General features: G+C 35.1%; 3 protein-coding genes across 4 annotated transcripts; 1 reads left to right on the top strand and 2 right to left on the bottom strand.

Moving 5' to 3' along the window:
• Positions 1-617: 617 nt before the first annotated feature.
• Positions 618-7,367, bottom strand: LOC114253099 (pfs47 receptor). 2 transcript variants are annotated; one of them, XM_089728148.1, is made up of 4 exons: positions 7,260-7,367; positions 2,476-2,681; positions 1,887-2,030; positions 618-981 (listed from the first exon to the last, which is right to left on the bottom strand). In XM_089728148.1, the coding sequence occupies exons 1-4, from the start codon at positions 7,264-7,266 to the stop codon at positions 895-897; spliced, it is 444 nt and encodes a 147-aa protein (XP_089584274.1). In that variant the 5' UTR covers positions 7,267-7,367; the 3' UTR covers positions 618-894. The 2 variants fall into 2 exon arrangements, with proteins under 2 accessions (XP_089584274.1, XP_028043661.2); XM_028187860.2 differs by lacking the exon at positions 7,260-7,367 and adding an exon at positions 4,089-4,291.
• A 756-nt stretch (positions 7,368-8,123) lies between these two features.
• LOC114253069 (uncharacterized) lies at positions 8,124-12,565 on the bottom strand. Its single transcript, XM_028187827.2, has 6 exons — positions 12,332-12,565; positions 11,379-12,251; positions 10,710-11,297; positions 9,422-9,973; positions 8,763-8,872; positions 8,124-8,446 (listed from the first exon to the last, which is right to left on the bottom strand). The coding sequence occupies exons 1-6, from the start codon at positions 12,384-12,386 to the stop codon at positions 8,240-8,242; spliced, it is 2,385 nt and encodes a 794-aa protein (XP_028043628.2). The 5' UTR covers positions 12,387-12,565; the 3' UTR covers positions 8,124-8,239.
• A 757-nt stretch (positions 12,566-13,322) lies between these two features.
• mRpS24 (mitochondrial ribosomal protein S24) lies at positions 13,323-15,443 on the top strand. The gene is made up of 4 exons (XM_028187736.2): positions 13,323-13,468; positions 13,548-13,746; positions 14,216-14,316; positions 15,131-15,443. The coding sequence occupies exons 1-4, from the start codon at positions 13,439-13,441 to the stop codon at positions 15,317-15,319; spliced, it is 519 nt and encodes a 172-aa protein (XP_028043537.2). The 5' UTR covers positions 13,323-13,438; the 3' UTR covers positions 15,320-15,443.
• Positions 15,444-19,696: the final 4,253 nt, after the last annotated feature.

The raw sequence follows: 19,696 nt of genomic DNA, 5'->3' as shown, positions 1-19,696 counted from the left end.
CAACAGGCTTGTGTTTGTTTTATTTTATTTAAAGAAGGACATGTAATATAACTCGGAGCAGGTCGCGAAGGGGATTCTAAAAGCCACATTTGCTTTAAAAATGACATGAAAAAAGATTCGTCACATGAGCGCGGTGATTTCAGATAGTAGAGAAGAATTCTGCTTTGGTGAAGGCTAGGTGCGGTTTTTTAAATCTGTATATATAAAAATGAATTGCTGTTCGTTAGTCTCGCTAAAACTCGAGAACGGCTGGACTGATTTGGCTAATTTTGGTAGATAAATAAGAAAATGCTTGGAATTAAATAAAAATAACAATTTTGTTTTTCTTATGATGTGTCCCCCGTCAGACGGGTTTTATTATGATTATTTTGTACAAAAATTTAGGTCTTTTATTTATCGATAGAGGCACTACGAAGTCTGCCGAGTCAGCTAGTTATTTATATATTTAATTCTACGCTAAATGGCCGCATAAGGGGACATTTTTATAAAAATGAATATGTTTGTTATAATATTATTTAACATACTGAATTGTTTTTAAGATAAAATAAACAAATTGCATTACTTTAAAACGTTCGTCGACGGGGAGGAAAAGCAATTATTAAAAATAAATAAAAACAACGCTCAATATAAATTATATTTTAAAATAAAATATCTTTGATTAAACATCAACAAAAGTAAATACAATATTTAATTAAACAGCTAATATTTTAAATTAATAATTTACATAAATACCGTATTAGAAGGCTGCAGTTATACATATCATCATCACATACTTATTTTCAAAAGCATTAAAAAGAAAAAGTAATTTTAACTATTTTAAGCGAATGTAATTCAGTTACGGTATTTATCAAACGGTTATTTGCTTAAAGAAATTAAAAGTTTCGATTATAGATTTTATATAAGCACCAAACATTCATATTCAGTGGAGCTCTGTTCTCCGCCATCGAGGGGAAAATAACAGCAACCATGCGAAGGTTGAATCTGAAAAATGAAGATAAAAAATCGGTTGTCTGTAAAGTCGGCTTACTGACGATACTTGAACGTGACAACGTCATAAGAAAATACTGATGGAATGGTTTCATTTTTCAAAAGAAAATTTTAATTTTATTTGTTTGATAGATATTTTGTATGGACAATTGACACCACATTCACTTTTCACGGAACTTCATACTTGACGAAAACATGTAAATGTATTATTGTATAGCAGCTGTCCACGCGGATGCATCGCTCACTCAAGTAGGAGAGAGATAGATGTCGAACGCTGTCGAACGCGGAGGCCGATTGTGCCTCTTTGTCGCTCGTTGCGCGCTCTCGCTTGCACTTCAAGCCTTAAATGGAACACCTCAATGAGTCATCTTTTTTCTTGCGTGCAGCCGGCTCCATCGAATTATAAGACGTTGTCACGTCAGAAAGTATGCTTTTGTACTAAAGAAACGAAAACGCACGTACGAATACACGCACGTACTCTTTTTTGTGCATGTTTAGTAGATGGAGCTTTGAGGTTGATGAGCCACCTTATGGTGAGTGGATACCGTCACTAATGGACATCAACAATACCAGAAGCACAGCCAAGGCCCTGCCTGCCGCCGAGTATTCTCTGCTTTCAGACCTGGTGGTAGATTCAGCTAAGCCTTCTTAATAGGACATATGTTAACAAACCCTTTCATGATAAGCCCCGTAAACTCAGGCACCAACCAAGTCGAAGCCAGAATAACTCCTCAAGGCTATGAGCAGATAGCTAGGCAAAACTACAAAGCTTTTGGCTAATAAAGCACAAACAATACCAAGCGAATTGAAAGGAATTCTGTGAACCACGATTAAAACTGATAGGTACCCATAAGCTGGCTCTAACCGAATGGGTTGTAACTGAAGAATGATGGGATTACCTTGCCAGGCGTCGTCAGTCCATCGCGAGTGACCCTACCGTAGTAGAGTCTCTCACCATCGGCTGTGACACCAAAGTTCACTGCACCAGGGGGAAGTTCACCGTTCGAGGCAAACTGCCAAGCGAAGAAAGTCGGAACAAGCACCTGGACAAAAACAAAACAGAACGACAACATGAATAACCTACTTCAAGAAAGACTTCGCGTCAGAAAAAGGCGGTTATCTGATAATTACCTATTCCATCGCTCGAGATCTGGTGCGAGTAGTTTAAAACAAAACCGAATTTTTATGCACTATTACAAAGAAAAAATATTTTGTAATGTTTGTTAAAGGACTATTATAGCGTAATGTAAGTCTGGTTAATATTTTGATCGAAGCTGATGCCCAAAAATATTTCGTATTTGACGTACCAGCAAGTAAACTTATTCGGTATAAATTGACTTTTTATTATTATTAGGCAGCTTATTCTATCTGGTTTGTATTGCCATACATTCTGACCGCTAGTATGTCAGTATGCTATTAAAAATGATATTACTCACTTTGGGTAATGGAGAAATAGTAGAAGATACTAGCAATTTCAATACTTCTTACCTCAAACTGGTCCTTTAAAATTTCCTCGCCGCAGAACGATATAAAGCAAACGTTCTTGTTCGGAATAACCTTGGCGGGAACAATTTCACCCTCGTGAGGAGCTCTTCCAGCGTAGATTTCATCTCCATCGGCATCGGTACCGACTCTGAGGGCACCTGGTGGAATGCTGCCTTGGTTTAAGCAAGCAGGAACCCAACGATATGTGCCTGAAATGGTTTTAGTAATATATTAGTATTCCAACATGTGTCTTTGTTTGGGGATAAGCAAGTCATGGGATTGTTTTTGATTATTCAATTCCTTGAAGTAACTCTCTGAAGTGATTCCTATTTTTGGAAGCAGTAAAAGTTATCGAATCATCTTTTTCGGTTTTCGATTCGGAATTAGATCATCATCATCATCATCATCATCATTTCAGCCTGTCGCCGTCCACTGCTGAACATAGGCCTCTCCAATAGATTTCCAGTGCGACCGGTCCATTGCCACCTGCATCCAACGGAATTAGATGCTTCATTTTAATCGATAATTTATTATATGTCCATAATATTAACACCAAATTACAAAAAAGTGAAATAATGCACAAAACAGATGCAATCAATGCAATCGAAATTCAAGGTGCTTGCAAACTTATTTTACAGTAAACGCTAAGGATTGATTTTTATGGTTATTTATTCCTCTATTAATAGAGGTATAAATAAGTTATAATAAATATATATTAAATAATAAATAATAATCTCAGTAAATGACCGCCATTTTACTGAGATTTAATTCTATATCGTCTTATCTCATTTCATTTCATTTCATTCCAGTTGATTAATGTCTCAAATTAATCATCTTCATTTCATTTCATTTCATTTCACCCCCATATAATATTTTTCATAAAAATAAGAATTTAAATTAAAATAAGACATGATCTAAAGGTTTTAGTTACCAGGACATAAAATCCCATAAAACATTAAACCTATTACAAACTAATAACCGTCATAGTATTAGTAGTAAACATTGACCTTTATTAACTTCAGTGGAAGTAAATTTTGGTCTAAGTCACAAGGATCATTCTGGAAGATTAGCGGCAACATTAATTACTTTATTGAAACGCGCTATCGAAATACCGAGAGCACATCAAGTGCCGGCCAAAACTCTTTATGGTTTTATTTGGGTAGTTTTTGGATTGTTATTAAGCGCAGATGCTGCTAATCTTACTACGGAACCAGGAGAGTCTGGAGAGAACATCGCGATCCATAGAGAGGATTGGCCCAACATTGGCGAACTTTACAAATAGCAAGACCAGATAACACCTTCTTGTTGGTATGGTCTGATTTTAGAAATGTAAGTTCAAAATTTTATAAACCAAATTTATTAACAGAATGAAACATTGAAATGTTCAACGAAGTTTCACATTTGAGGTAACCAATCATTGAATTTGCAATAATAGTATTTTATTTGGTTACGCTTTATCGTTTTTAAATAAAAACCTTTATTAAATTCTGTATTTAAATCCAGTATTTGTTTTTTTAAACTAGATTTCTCTATCGGCGAACGAACCGCTAAAATTAATTTAGACAAAGGTGTCATCTTTAAAACAAAATCTCAATCCCATTCATCTCCAGACTTACTCCAAGGTAGCTCCACGGTTTCTCCCGGTAATTCCGGGATCGCTTCGGATTCATCTACCACTTGCACGGGGTCAGCCCCGGGGTGTATGTATGGTGGGTAAAATATACCCGGAGGATACATATGAGGAGGGCCAGGGGGATACATATGTGGGGGTCCAGGAGGATATCCGTGTGGGGGTGGGGGAAATGCCCCCAACCGTAGTGTAGATGTCCTGTGTCATTGAAAATTCTAGTGAATATTTGTTAGTGTACTTTGTTAGCTCTGTCAAGTATTTAGCATATTGAAAAGAAGAACAGACGTCCTGATTAAGAGACAATTATGATTTGGATTGATTTGAGCTTTATGGAAAATTGGTACATGCTTTTTTATTGACAGTAAAAAGTACGTGCGTTTCTCTTCTACCAGTTAGCTAGTAACAAAAAGGAAAAATGGTAACAGTCTAATCGTTTCGAATGAACTTATATAAGCGTGATAAAGAAGGCGCTGATCGTGTCAAAGTTTTTATTTTTATTGCGTAGATGGGTAAATCATCTGACGCCCTGATAGGTCTAAGATGGCTACCGACCCCATAGATGTATAACAACATAAATGCCGCTATCCGCCCTAAGACATGAGGTCGTAGTTTTAATTGTATTGATAATGGCTTTCCCACACTTTATGCCGAAATGCACGACTATTTCTTGTCGAAAGCAGGCAAGATCGTGGTACCCATACATGCCGGCTTACAATGCGTCCTACCAGCCGTAAATATCGGACTGATATCGCAGTACGCGTCCAAGTGTCCAAGGCATACACTTACATACATGGAAGGCATACATGGAAGAAGTATACTCCTGTCCGCGCGAAGCTGAAATATACCCTTAGGCTACCAGGGAATAGTTAGGGAAAAAAGAAAGAAGATATGGGGAGCAATTCTAGAATACACATCTACAGTGATGCGGATTGCGTAGGACCAGTCATTGTGGCGAACTTTGAGAGAGGCCCGCAGTGATTGTGTGATCTGATGACGATGTTACAGTCACAAGCATTTCTCTAATACTTATCTAATCTAAAAGGGACACGTCGGTAAACTATTAGGTGAGCAAATTTAGAGGTGGCGATGCAATCGAATTTTAAGTTTCTTTTCTATTTTCAGGACACGAGAACGTACAACTAACCCGCTTCTGTTATTAATATAAAATATTGGAATACAATAAACTCATCTACTATTAATCGAAAAACAGTGTAAACTTATCATACTTATCTGTGATAAGCCTAAATCAAATTATTATTTTTAACTTTACCTACAAACGTTGTAAATTAAGTTGCTGTATATATTTATGGCATTATATAGCGATTTATCTTAAGATACTGAATACTGATAAAGAGATAACTAGCTTTGGGAACCTACTCGAAAAATTAGTTTTACAGTTTTAAGGTGAAGATAAAACTTTTAATTTTTTTAATGCCGCCGCCTCTCTTGAGACATGAATTCTAAGCCCCGGTTTTTATAGTAGAATGGCTGCGCCAACCTTCAGACCCGAATGAATTACTGCTTCACGGCAAAAATAGGCAGGAGAAATACCCGTACGGACTCACATATGTAACGCCCTACGAGTAAATGCGCAAATTATAACTTGTGGATTTGATTTGGATTACAAGAAGTTATTCCTTCGCTATGGAAGAAGAGAAATCATTCGTGAACATTTGTTAAGTACGTATTTCATAAGAAAAATTGGTACCTGTTTGCGGAATAGACCACCGATCAGCACAGTAGCATCGTAACGACGATTTCTGCGGCCGTCTTATAAAAATATTAATTCTTTACGTGTGCAAATAAATACAAATTGCAATATATTTCAATAGTTTAATTGACATACTTAAATTTCGACTTAAAAAACAAAACTTTCAATTTCAACCTAAATTTCAATTCGAAGTATTCGAAAGGTCGCAATTCTCAAAAAAAAAAACATCTTTTTTCATAGCCTCTCAAGGCTATGCCAGCATAATCTAGTGAGTAGGTGAGCCCACAGGGCTCTAACCTGTGGACGTTGTTAACATTAGCCCTAACCTTCGCAGAATCTACCACCGGATCGGGAAAGCGACCCACTGAGAAGATCAGGCGAGAACTTAGGGCTGTGTCTGTGGGTTCGACGTGAACGGTGACCGGTAAAAACCATCGAATTAAAACTGTAAAAGCGGTTTTAATTCTGTACTTTTAGCCTTCATATTTATTAATTTAGCAACCCTATGAACCGAATATAAAAAATAAATAAAGGATATTTGTTTTGCTTTACGGTTCAAATATGCTGATACAGAAGTCCAATTGAAGATTAATAGATAATATCGCAGCAGTTCAGTTTTCGGCATCGGTAATTAATTTAGACTTTATTGGACGTAGCATCTATAGTTGTTGCAAAGTACGAGCGCGCGTGACTTTTATTTGTAGTTGTAGTCGTAAATACACATTTTCGTTAGTGTGTGTACCGGACGGAACGGTAATTTTTTTGTTTTGTTTTTTTCCTACCCACACTGATGGCCTTGAGAGGCTATTTCAGCTTCTCCTTGACGCGTAGGTGAGCTCACGGGGCTCAAACCGGAGTGTTGCTAACACTGGCCTTAGCAACAGTAGTGCTTCGCAGAATCTACCACCGGATCGGAAACGCGACCCACTGAGAAGATCCAGCCAGGAACTCAGAGGGCTTTGTTTATGGGTTAAATTACTCGTCGAGCCCTTCGTCGCAAGCGGTGGGTTCGGCGAGGACGGTGACCGGTGCTTGAGGTACCTAAAAGGTAGCGGTCAGTAGCTACATATAGCCTACACTGATGCGTATACAGATTGGCCACTCACATAACTAAGGGCGGCGCGCAGCCGTACTTTGCAACAATTATAACACTTGTAGCGCTCACCAGCTTTCCTTAGACATTCTAGTATATAATGTAATAAAGGGAATATTTAGATTAGTACCATGAAATGTATTTATTATCTTTTAGGATATTTACTGAATGTCGATCATTCTTCATACGAGGTTTGAGAACATTGCGATAAAGAATAGTGCAGTTGTGCCCCTAGCAGGATGTTGATTAATTAAAAATCAATTATTTAACCGATCGTTGTCTATTTATTTTACTTGATTACCATACGAACTAAAATGATTTATTTTGATACTGAAACACAGTATGTAACTCACCTGCCATTTTCTGACTTTTACACACAGCTGTTGACGTAGTACTGGTCGATACTGGATATTTATCGATATTATTAAGTTTAATTATCGGTAACAAAGATAAGGCAACTCTTTACGTTTTAACGCTTATCATTGTCTATTTCGGTTCGATTCCGATTCGATCGGGGGCATATGTCCCGGCTCAGGTCCTACGATTGACTATTTTTCTATAATTCAACAGAGTATGTAGTTTGCAGTTGCGATACGATTTTTAGTACTAAATATTTTATGGATTCGATCGAGGAATTTTATCAAATTATTTAGAAAAAAATTCTAGAAAATTCATTGACTTCATTAACATTAAATTCATTAACTACTGGTGGTAGGACCTCTTGTGAGTCCGCACGGGTAGGTACCACCACCCCGCCTATTCCTGCCGTGAAGCAGTAATACGTTTCGGTTTGAAGGGTGGGGCAGCCGTTGTAACTATACGTGAGACCTCTAGAACTCGTATCTCAAGGTGGGTGGCGACATTTACGTTGTAGATGTCCAGTAACCACTTAAAATCAGGTGGGCTGTGAGCTCGTGCACCAATTTAAGCAACAAAAAAAATACAATTCATTTCATTTCATTACAAAATTTTAAATCCATGTTTCGATTTGAGACATATCTCGCCGAGAAGTTCGGCGTCCCGTGGTGTGACGGGTGGGTAGGAACGTCAAGTAGCTTCGCGTGAAACGACTCACTTTGACTACCACCTGCCTTAATTTAGTTCTTTCTTATCAAAAGCTCAGACGCAGGTCGTTGAACCGCAAATTATTTTATTTGTTTTAAGTCTTGTCCTACCCACCGCTCTCAACACGTAATCCGAAGAGGGCTTCCCCCGACTCGTAATGGCACCCCAAGTGTTTCATTTCAATGCTACAATAAAGCTTAAAGGTCAATACAGAAAGGTTTGGTTGCAAACAATGAAACTCAAACAAGCACACATTTGAATTGTATTTTTAATTCCAACAAGATTTCAAAATTTTTATTAATTGCTGTGAGATATTAACGAACTCTTTCAAGTTATTATTGGTTGCTCCGCGTCTGTAATTCTCGAGCGTCGCATACGTCTTGAGCAGATCTTGGAGCATGTTGGCTACGACATCTTCGAGAGTTTTCCGATTAGGTCTCCCATTTCGTTCTGTTATTAACAGGGCGTTTGTTACCTGAAGATTTATTATTTAAACTCAATTAAAATGAAAATAGAATATTTGTCTTTAGGATTATTAGAAACAATCTTATCGACTATTAGGATTACTGATTTATACAATGAATTTTTAAGTTAAACAAACCAAAGTTTTGGGAGATTTTTTTAGTTGAAGATTATATTAGACGAAGGCTATAGGAAATTTTGTACGTGTATGTTTTTTGGTATCCCATAACACCATAAAACCTAGCACAGAGCCGTGGTGGGGAAATTTAAATTTGTAATGCATGCAACAAAATATTATTAACAAATTTGTTCAAATTTCCAAAAAAAACCTTTGTTTTCCAAGCATCAAGAGCTTCGCCTAGCGCTGTCCCTCTCTGTTTGTGGCCCACGCTCTGAATATTGTGACGAAGAAGTACTAAATGATGGATCCGACAAACTTCTGCTGAAAAAAGAGATTAGACTATATCTGATGTCTCTCATTCGTTCAGATGATCAAATCATGAGATGATTTAACCCAAGACATCTATTTTTTTTAATCCAAATTAATCCATTCATTGCCGCAAAGATGCGCAATGCTGACATTAAAAGAAGACCTATAGACTGTCTATGACCTTATTACAATTTTTTTTTTTTGCTTAAATGTGACCTTGAGATATAAGTTCTAAGGTCTCAAGTATAGTTACAACGGCTGCCCCACCCTTCAAACCGAAACGCATCACTGCTTCACGGCAGAAATAGACAGTGCGGTGGTACCTACCCGCGCGGACTCACAAGAGGTCCTACCACCAGTCATTACGCAAATTATAATTTTGCGGGTTTGGTTTTTATTACACGATGTTATTCCTTCACCGTGGAAGTCAATCGTGAACATTTGTTAAGTACGTATTTCATTAGAAAAATTTGGTACCCGCCTGCGGGATTCGAACATCGGTGCATCGCTAGATAGGACCGGTGCATCAATAAGATAAAAATTCAAATAATATTCGACCTTTTCGACAATCATTTTCATCTTCATCATCCGGACAATCCGGCAATCCGTCGCACACTTTTTCAACAGGTATAAATTGATTCATCTTTCTGTTACAGCTGTATTTAGTGAACTTATGTTGAACAGTGCATGTTCTTTTACATGATTCTGAGCATCTTAGTAATACGCAACGAGTTCCTTTACACATGCAACCTTCCGTAGGAATTATCCTTTCGTTTCCCGTTCGAGATCGCTTCATAGCGTCAACCAGCATTCGGTTTAGTGTCATCAGATAATCGTAAATCTCGTTCAGTTGTACGATATTGGTGACCATCAACGTAGACCTCTCGTATATGTCTGCGATCGTGGAAAAGCATTGGTCCCGTACAATTTTAACGTTCATCGTTTCCAAATTACCTTCCAGACTGAGTTTCTGTAGTGATGCGACGGTTTCATGAAGTGTGAGTAGTTCGGTTAGAACGAATCCGTATTTTTTTGATTTGGTCTTTATCCCTATGTTTTTGAGTATGTTTTTGTATATTACACTGCTGTCGAATTTACCGTAGTATTCTCCTTAAACATTAATAAAATTATTATAAATTGTGGTTTGTGTTTGTTGTTTTCTTTATTGATGAAAATCATCATCGATGAGCTCAAATTTAAACGTACGAAAACGCAACGTAGAAAACTTGTCGATTGCGACGAAGTAGCCCACTGAGTTTCTCGCCGGATCTTCTCAATGGGTCGTGTTTCCGATCCGGTGGTAGATTCTCCGAAGCACTGCTCTTACTCGGGCTAGTGTTAGCAACGTCGTCAGGTTTGAGCCCCGCGAGCTCACCTACTTGTTAGAGTTACGCTGAGATGGTCTCTCAAGACCATCAGCTTAGATAAGGAAAAAAAAAGCGACGAAGAGTTCGACGTGCAACCTAGATCATAGACACAAGCCAATGAATTTCTTGCCGAAACTTCCCAGTGGATCGCGATTCCGATACAATGGAAGATTAAGCGAAGCACTGCGCTTGCTATAGCCGACGTTAGCAAGTTTCTCAGGCTGAGCCCCGTAAGATCGCCCACCGGCCATGTTGAAGCCAGAATTCCTCTTCGAGGCTACAAGCAGTTAGGTAGGCAAAAAAGCAACAAGAAAATTTAACAAGCAGATTATTAATTATTTAAAATATGATATAATTATAATAATGTTATCAGGCAAACGACGGCCATTAATTTTAGTTATAAAATACTCATAGTTTATATTCATAGGAAAGAAATAATATTTATTAATGACAGTGTATACCAGAGATGAAGGCATTACCTGTAGAACAATCCAACTCATCGGTTTCATCATAACAGTCATATTTGCCATCACATAAATAATCTAGAGGGATACTAGGGCCCTCGTCTATTGCGTGACAAGTCCATCTCTTCAGACTGTATCTCTGCCAGCAAAGACGTTTACATAGCGCAGGGCAATCGTTATGTCGGCACACCGGCCCGTCGCAGACGCAGCTGTTAGGCGACCAGGATGCTGTTTTTAGAACTTCGTCTAACGCTTCGTCTGGGTCAGAATCGTCACTATATCGTATGGCAATCTCATCGATGTTGCTTAGTCCAAATCTGCGCGCACACAATGTACCCTCTATGGCCATAGCTAGTGAACTCACTACTAAAGCGGCCTCGTTCGATATTTTCCGTACCGTATCGTTATTGAAGTCTGAGTCATATTTGGGCCAATTAGAAGAATCGCTTTTAAAAAAAATCAAATGTGACTTCAGAACGTTATGTAAGATTTGATTTTGCGTTGTAAATATTGAACTGCTTATGTCCGATGAGATACACTTATTGGATATAGATATTTCTAGGCTGTTTATGATATCGCCGGTTCCTTTAATCCTTTCTACGGCTGAAATAGTAATAGAAAAAGAAACTTTAAAGTTGATTGACAAATTTCATTAAATACATGAGAACATTGATAAAAATGCACCTGTTTTGACACAATTTTTTTCATCTGATTTATCTAGGCAGTCGTTAATACGATTACATAATCTATCTAGAGGTATTTCAGCTTTATCGTAACGACAAATGTAATTCTGCATAGATCTAATATCGGAACATGCCTTGTCAATAGCATATTTACATTTTGTGTTCACTTTCCGTGGTTTTGTGAACGGAGTTGTATTTCTAAGTAGAAAATTCTTTCTTTTTATATCACTTTTAATCTCAGCACTGTCTTTGGCATCTTTATTGTTCCTTCTGGTTTCCTCTAAAAATTTTTGTTTCGAGTTATTTTTAATCATCAAATCAACACCGGCAGCTATTATGTCCGTATACAAATTTTCATTTAATGGTTTCCCGCCTTTTTTCTTTTTTTTCAAAAGATTTTTTATAGTCTTCTTTAGATGATCAATAAGTGATTTCATATCGTTACTTAAATTGTTCTCTTTCGTTAATTTCTGAGCCAAAGACTGTACTCCACTGACTATGCTCTGAATTATTTTTCCTTTGTCCCTTTTTTCTGTAGTTTTTGTACTGTGTGTGGTGACTATATCGTAGTTTTTTCTGCGAATAGCTACAACAGTTGTTGTAGGTAAATCTTGGTCTACAACTGTTACATCTTCATGTTCTTTGCTATCATTAAACAACATGTACTTTAGACTATGCATAATAATCTTCGTATACATACGACCGTCGCTACCTAATGCCAAAGCTGAAGCTTTTAATTTTTTCTCTATATCACTGAGCATGACAACTTTCTCTTCGTGAGTGCTATTGTTGATAGAGCTTAAAGAAATATTGCATATTTTCTTGATGATGCTTTCCACAATTGAGGACTTCATTTTTACGTCATTAGCAAGCACTGCGGTAAATTAAAAATAAAAAGGGTTAAAGAAAATCCAACGAATACCTAAGTATGAATAAGATCCAATCTTTTTTTACCATTGCATAAATTTATGACCAAAAATAAATGTAACAAGAAACATCTTGTGCCCATGGTTAAAAGCGAACACCCTTAAAAAATACCATTTTAGTTGCCGTAATATCGCGCCTCATTAATTATCCTATTATAGTTTAATGTTACGCAAACCATACTGCGAACACTAAAATTTAGCTATCAAATGCTTAGATCAAATTGTTTTTCTGAACATTAGTCTTTGTTTTATAGAAGCAATATATGTAACTATACTGACACCTTAGAACTTATATCTCGAGGTGGGTGGCGCATTTACGTTGTAGATGTCTATGGGCTCCAGTAACCACTTAACATCGGGTGGGCTGTGAGCTCGTCCACACATCTAAGCAATAAAAAATAAAAAAAAATAAAAAAATGTACCATTATCCCTTTTTTTCATTAATATTTATTTTATTAATTTATTTACATACTTTATTCATTATGTTGTTTCCATCTAGTACTATCATTTTGAAAGAGTTTTTGTCTCTAGAAATCATTTTCAGCAGCATTTTTTCTCACAATTGCTAAACATTCAAAAGTCCGTCATTCAAATATCTACGTTAAAGCTGTAAGAAAAAGAAAAAAAAAACCGCATTATTATGATACGGTCACGTTGGGAGTCAGCTTACAGTGCTAATGGCTATCTTTATGTGTGTATGTTTGTGTTGTGATTTAAGTTAAATAATCAATTCAAAGCTATAATCGTGATAGGTATAAATAGAATAAAAATTCTTGCTAGTTCTCATTGAAATACCTATGTTTTATTTTTTTATTGCCCTTGTAGTCAGAAGATCATACGGTCCACCGTGAGTGGTCGCTAAATGTGCTATAGAGTAATTAAAATTGAATTAATAGATCATATTATAACTATCTTCAGTTAGCATGTTCCAGATTGTTTTGCCATTAGTAATCTGTACCTACGTCTGTTATGAATACTTTTGCCTAATGACGTTTAAAAAAATAATGTCAAAGGCAATTTGACATTTTATAAAACTGACATAAACTGATGGCGAATAGGTTTTTCATTTCATAACCTTAAATTAAAAACAAAAATAGTTTTAAAACCATATACCTAATAAGTTTCTTTCATAAGCATGAATACTTCTGTAGCGAAGCTAGCTCGGGTTTGTGTCATAAGACTATAATAATATGATGATACAAAATATATTTTTTACTATTCGAATATGTTTTAATTTCTTTCAGATTAGTTTTCGGTCAATTAATTTTACGGTCCAAGGGACTCCGGTTTTGGCGTCTGAATTACATACGTCTGCTCCACTATGCAGGGTTGTATCTGGAAAGTACAGAATTACGAAGAAACGCGACAAACCATTAACGTACGAAATGGCAAATCCGCCTCATTACATCGCTCATCGCAAAACTTGGAATTCGTGGAATACTTGTACGTCATCTGTACTAATATATAAATCTACAGTGATTTTTACGTATGTTCCGTTATAACTACTGAACCATGCAACCGATTGACTTGAAACTTGGTATCCATGTAGAAAATACATGTACCTAATGGATAGGCTAATATTTATATAAGTGTTGGGACCCCTAATAATAATCACAATAAATAATAATATTAATCATAAATGCCCTGCAAAGTGGGCGAGTACGACTAGTTGCTTATTGCGATATATTTTAATTATATATTTTACTGCACACAAATTTTATCCTGAAAAAAGGCAAAGATTACATACATACACGTACTATAATTTTCACTCCCTATTTGTAAAACATATTGATGATATACAAAAACATTGTTTTTAACACTAGTTGGACAAATAACCTAAACATGTAAATGATTTAAAACCAAGTACCTAAAATAAGATATATCATTATTTTAATTATATTTACACTTGCAGCGAGTTTGAAAGATGGTCTCCGCAGATCAGAAACAGCCGTGGAAGACGAATTCATTAGAAGATTTATGACAGGCACCTGGCATGGACTTGTTTGTAGCGAGGTGAGAATTAAAATATAAACATTAGAATCACAATAATTATTTTAGCAATCTATACTAATATTATAAAGAGGAAGATTTGTTTGTTTGTTTGTTTCGAATAGGCTCCGAAACTACTGGACCGATTTGAAAAATTCTTTTTCCATTAGAAGCCGACATTGTCCCTGATGAACATAGGCTACTTTTTTTTTTTTTGTTTCATGTGTGTTTTAATTTTTCCGAAGCGTAGCGAGGGCGGGTTGCTAGTAAATTATAATATGAATCTAGAAATGTTTTATGAACAAGTCCAGTTTTTGTAGTTGTCAGCTCTCAGAGTAATTTGGTACTAGGGAGCATTTCTGCAAGATAAATGGCTGATGATAGGAATAGCAGATTCTGAATGGAAAAAACTCATGTCAGCCATGTTTGGAGGCCATTAGTAAAGTTACTCTAAGAAATAAATATGTATATTAATCTATCTACTATTTATCAACTGTGCATATAAGCATTTTCCTTAGTTACACTAATACTAATAGGCAAAAAGACATTATTTCGATGCCTCCAATGAACACTACGCTAACTCCAAATTCGTAGGTTTACAGGAGGAACGTTTAAACGAAAAAAGTTGATAAAATCTTTATTATTGCCGATATATTTATAGTTTTTTTTTTGTGTAACTAGCTGATTTACTCTTGCTTCGAACCCCATCAATAATGATTTGTAATACTTTTAAAATAGTGAAGTGATTTGCGTAAAAAACGAAAATGTCAAAATTTTGAGTTAGAGTAGTGTTCATTGGAGGCATCAATTTCACAGAATTAATTTGTGTTACTTTCAGGTTATAATAAAACGTCAGTTCAACCATATAAGGGTAGCAGCAATAATGAGGCGAGCAGTTTCACCGACAAAAATGTATTTCTTACTGGGTTACACTGAGGAATTACTTGCAAATTGGTTACAGTGCCCTGTAACACTCGAGCTTCAAACTGTCGATAGTTTCAAGGATGTCGTGTTTAAGTACATTTAATACTGGTATGATTTAATCAACTTTAGTTCGTATTAGAATTCTTGAAATTTAATGTAAAAGAGATTAGTGGTTTCTTTTATGTATTAAATGTAGATATAATAAATGTTATGTTGACAGTTCACAATTTATTTTTTGAAGAAAATAATATAATTAATAAAAGTTGAAATTGAATTGACATGTTTCCTGTAGGCGATATTTTCTCAGAATATATTAATGCAATTTTTTTGCATAGAGGAAGGGACATAATAAAATTTAATAAAACTCAAGTTGTAAAATTCATATTCTCTTATAATTTGATTCATTCAAATTTACATTTATGTGTCAACAAACAGAACAGCGAGACGCGGGGGCGCGGCCGCACACACATACACACAAACAAATGCCGCCTGTCGGCACACACACGTACACAACACACACAGTAAACGCGACGACCGCTCGAGCCGAGTCCGAACTTCTGCACATACGATTTGTACTTTTGTTACATTTTACATTCACAACAATAACCGCACGATTTTGTCAATACATTTTGTTTTGTAGTTAAAAAGAAAAACAATCAGAAATCGTTTAAAAGGTGGTTTAATCAGTGGAGTCAAATGAAATTAGTACCAAGTATCGTCGCTATCAAACCAAAATCTGCTATGTGAAAAACTCTATTTTGAATTAACGAGTAAAAATATTTTCATATAAAATTTTATACGAAGGTGAATTTTTAAGAACTATATGAAATGAAAGCTATAGATAAATATTAAAGCTATAAACACTTATCAGTTTTTTTTAAACGGTATGGTAGATAGGGCTGTGAACTATATGAAAAGGTCAAAAAGTAAAAATCTCAAAAGTGCACATAGCAGATTTTGGTTTGACAAAGACGATGTGCTATTAAGAAAATCGTGCAGTTACTGTTGAGTATCTCAAAATACAATAAAATAACATTCCTTATTACATTTTTATTAAGACAATTTGATATTTCGTTTAAAGTCATAAATGCGTACGGTGTATCCCTCGGGTATATATTTTGTATCGACTATCACAGTGTCGTAAAGCATTTGTCCTTACATACTAGTGAGTTAATCTTTTCCGATCTTAACATTAAATCACCAAAAAAAACACATCGTGTAAAGTAATTAAGGGGCTTCAGAAAATATTTTTGATATTACATTATTTTCAAATCTCATACAGTCTTTAGCATTGAGCTTATTCGATAGTTAAAGAGTGGAATGTGGAGATACCGGCCTCTGTTCTTTCGGAGCGTATTTAAGTTTGCGCAGAAGTCCTCACGGCTGACAATGTGTGGGCTCACTCGTAATTCAGCATTAATTGTTGTTATCGAAATTACATATTTACAAATAAAATTTACAATGTGAAGGCTTCCTTGTGATAAATTCGAATCGCTAACCGACAAACAAACAACTTTAAAACTTCCACATTAATATTATTTAACAATATGCACCGCTTTTTTTTACCAAAAATAGGTTAATGTTGACAAAGTAATTCAAAGTATAAGGTAATTTAAAGTATAGATAGATAATTTAAAGTACAGACAAAGGTAAATTATATATAAATATTATAAATTCAAAGTTAGAAATATGATTACTTTTCGTTGAGATATCATATATAAACGGTTCAATTTTCAGAAAACTTAAAACAATGTGGATATAAAACATGAGAATAAAAACTTAAATGATACTTTACATAAACGTTTATAAAATACATGATAATAATTCTTTATGTTACATTTAACCAATAAAATGCTAATACCCTTGTCTGTTATAAAATGTAGGTCGTTTATTTTAACTATATTAGGTTACATTCTTTATTTTTAAGAAAAAACTCAATTTTGAGCATTAAATTCAACAAAATGGTCAGTAAACGCTTATGACGTCACAATTCAATAAACAGATTGAACAAACACAGACCAGTCAAGTTACCTCACAAATGTAATGTAATTCAAAATAGTTTTACCGGTATTTTCATGTATTTCAGATAATTAACATTATCTTATAATTATTTTAGAATAAAGACACATTATATTTGGTTTTAAAAAACAGCGGTGCATATTGTTAACAACAAGAGTAGACATATACATTAACAGAGGTATGATCTCTCTTTTAATTACAAATACAGAAACACATAAAATTGGTCGTCAAGTCTCATAAAGCGGACAGTTACAATGATATTTTTATACAAACCTGAATAGATACTGCGGCGTGTAAAAATTAAAAATCGATTACAATTTAAAAACAAAAATGTTAGTTACATAAATACTACAATAAAAATTCACAAAGCTAAACTATTAAGTAAAAACGTCCATCAAAATTGAATATATATTTTTTTTTATAATATAAAGAGATCATATTATATTCTATTACAATTAAACTTGTTACAAATAAAGCTCTTTGTCGTTCGTAGCCAATATATAATTTGTACGCAACACTTTTGTCTATTGGTTTCACTGCAATACTGAAGTATCATAAAAAAAATATTAGCAAAAAACTCTTTTTTTTTTTTAATTCCATTAACATGTTAACTGCCGTGTAGGTGCGCCGTCCTACGCGACGCACTGAAGTTATTAGAAGTTATTATAGTATATTGATAGAATATAGTATGTTTATAGTATATTATAGTATAGTAGAAGTTATTATATATGTCGATTTCTGTTACTAAAGCACCTGGATTGCTTAACTTTGCCTTTTATTATTTATTTTTATTTATTGCTTAGGTGGGTGGACGAGCTCACAGCCCACCTGGTGTTAAGTGGTCACTGGAGCTCATAGACATCTACAACAAGTACGCCATCCACCTTGAGATCTAAGTTCTAAGGTCTCAGTATAGTTACAACGGCTGCCCTACCCTTCAAGCCGAAACGCATTACTGCTTCACGGCATAAATACGCAGGGTGGTAGTACTAACCCGTGCGGACTCACAAGAGGTCCTACCACCAATGAAAAATTGCCTTTGTTAATGTGTGTTTTAGTCTGTGAGGTCTCTTAGAAAAATAGATTCTTTCTCAGTATCTATGGATTCGTTTTTCCCAGAGTCTATTAGATATTCCGGTGCCTTAGTAAGAAGAAGAAGATCGAAGAAAGAAATCGACATAATTAGTTTAGTGGGCCGCGTAGGACACCGGTGACCTACATAGCAGCAAATTTGTTAACGAATTTCCGATTTAAATAGTAAGTGAGGCCGTTCATTTTAACAATCATGTCTCTGGATATTACAAATAATTTGTTATGGCGCTTGTTGGGAATAATTTTACAACTGAGTGAGAATTTTAAAACTATTTTTTTTTTAATTCAAACTTATTATATACTAGATATTATAAGATTTAATTTAAAAAAAAATACTAACACGCAAATTTTTTAAATTTTCAGAAATTATTATAGTTTTCATATTTGTTTTCATCAACATAATAATGAAGGAGAAATAGATTGTGTAGGTATTCGGAATGAAAAATTGTCGTTATAAAATTTTTTAATTGTGCCATTTTATTTTGGCTTAGATTAGCACACGAGCTGACGGTTTACATTATGTTAAGCAGTTAATGTTGTGGGTAGACCGCCAGCCATATTGACAATGTTGGCTCTTATGGGATTAGATTCCGGAACACAGGCATAAACTTCAGCAGTCTTTAAAAACCCTACGTTAAATACATATATATATTTTTTTTTAAAGATCACCATGATATGGACATTAAAATCTATGTTGTACTTAGACAAAAGAACAGCATCCGTAGTAAAATTTGATTCGTATAAAAACTTCATTTTAACATCCTAAAAGTAATAATTCAAATATACCCTTCTTTCATGATTTGGCTTATTTTCTTCACAATACACCCGATGGTTCACAAGAGAGATATAGAGAGTGAGAGAGAGATACCACTATCACATTTCTGTAACATTAAAAAAAAAATACAACAGCACCTATCGTTTGATATACACAATTATAATTATATTAATGTCGTATAAAAATGTTCAAAATCAATCATTCGATATAAATTAATTCCAAATCGAGATGAAAAAATACAAGTACAAGCGTAAACACAGTTGAGGAGTGAAACAAAAATATATTCGTTGAACATTGTATAAAAATCATAATAATAAAGTAATTTTTGTATTTTTTACATTCGACGAAACAACTAACGCTTCACAACAAAAATCTGAAAATGCTGCAACTCGGCGAATCGATTTGACGTATGTATATAGAGATGTGCATTTCGATTCATGAATAATCGATTTTCACAAAAATCGATTTAGCTCGAGTTAAAGCCGCAGTGATAATACGCCGAGTTGAGCCCACGACTAGGTCATTACGAAAATGTTGCTTCGACACATTCCAGCCTCTATACAGCGACGGCGTCACACAAGGATAACCCCAGTT

This window comes from Bombyx mandarina, chromosome 06 (assembly GCF_030267445.1).
Source record: "Bombyx mandarina strain Sakado chromosome 06, ASM3026744v2".
NCBI lineage: Eukaryota > Metazoa > Arthropoda > Insecta > Lepidoptera > Bombycidae > Bombyx > Bombyx mandarina.
Note: the sequence above shows the minus strand (reverse complement) of the source record. Positions and strands in the feature narration are given on the sequence as shown.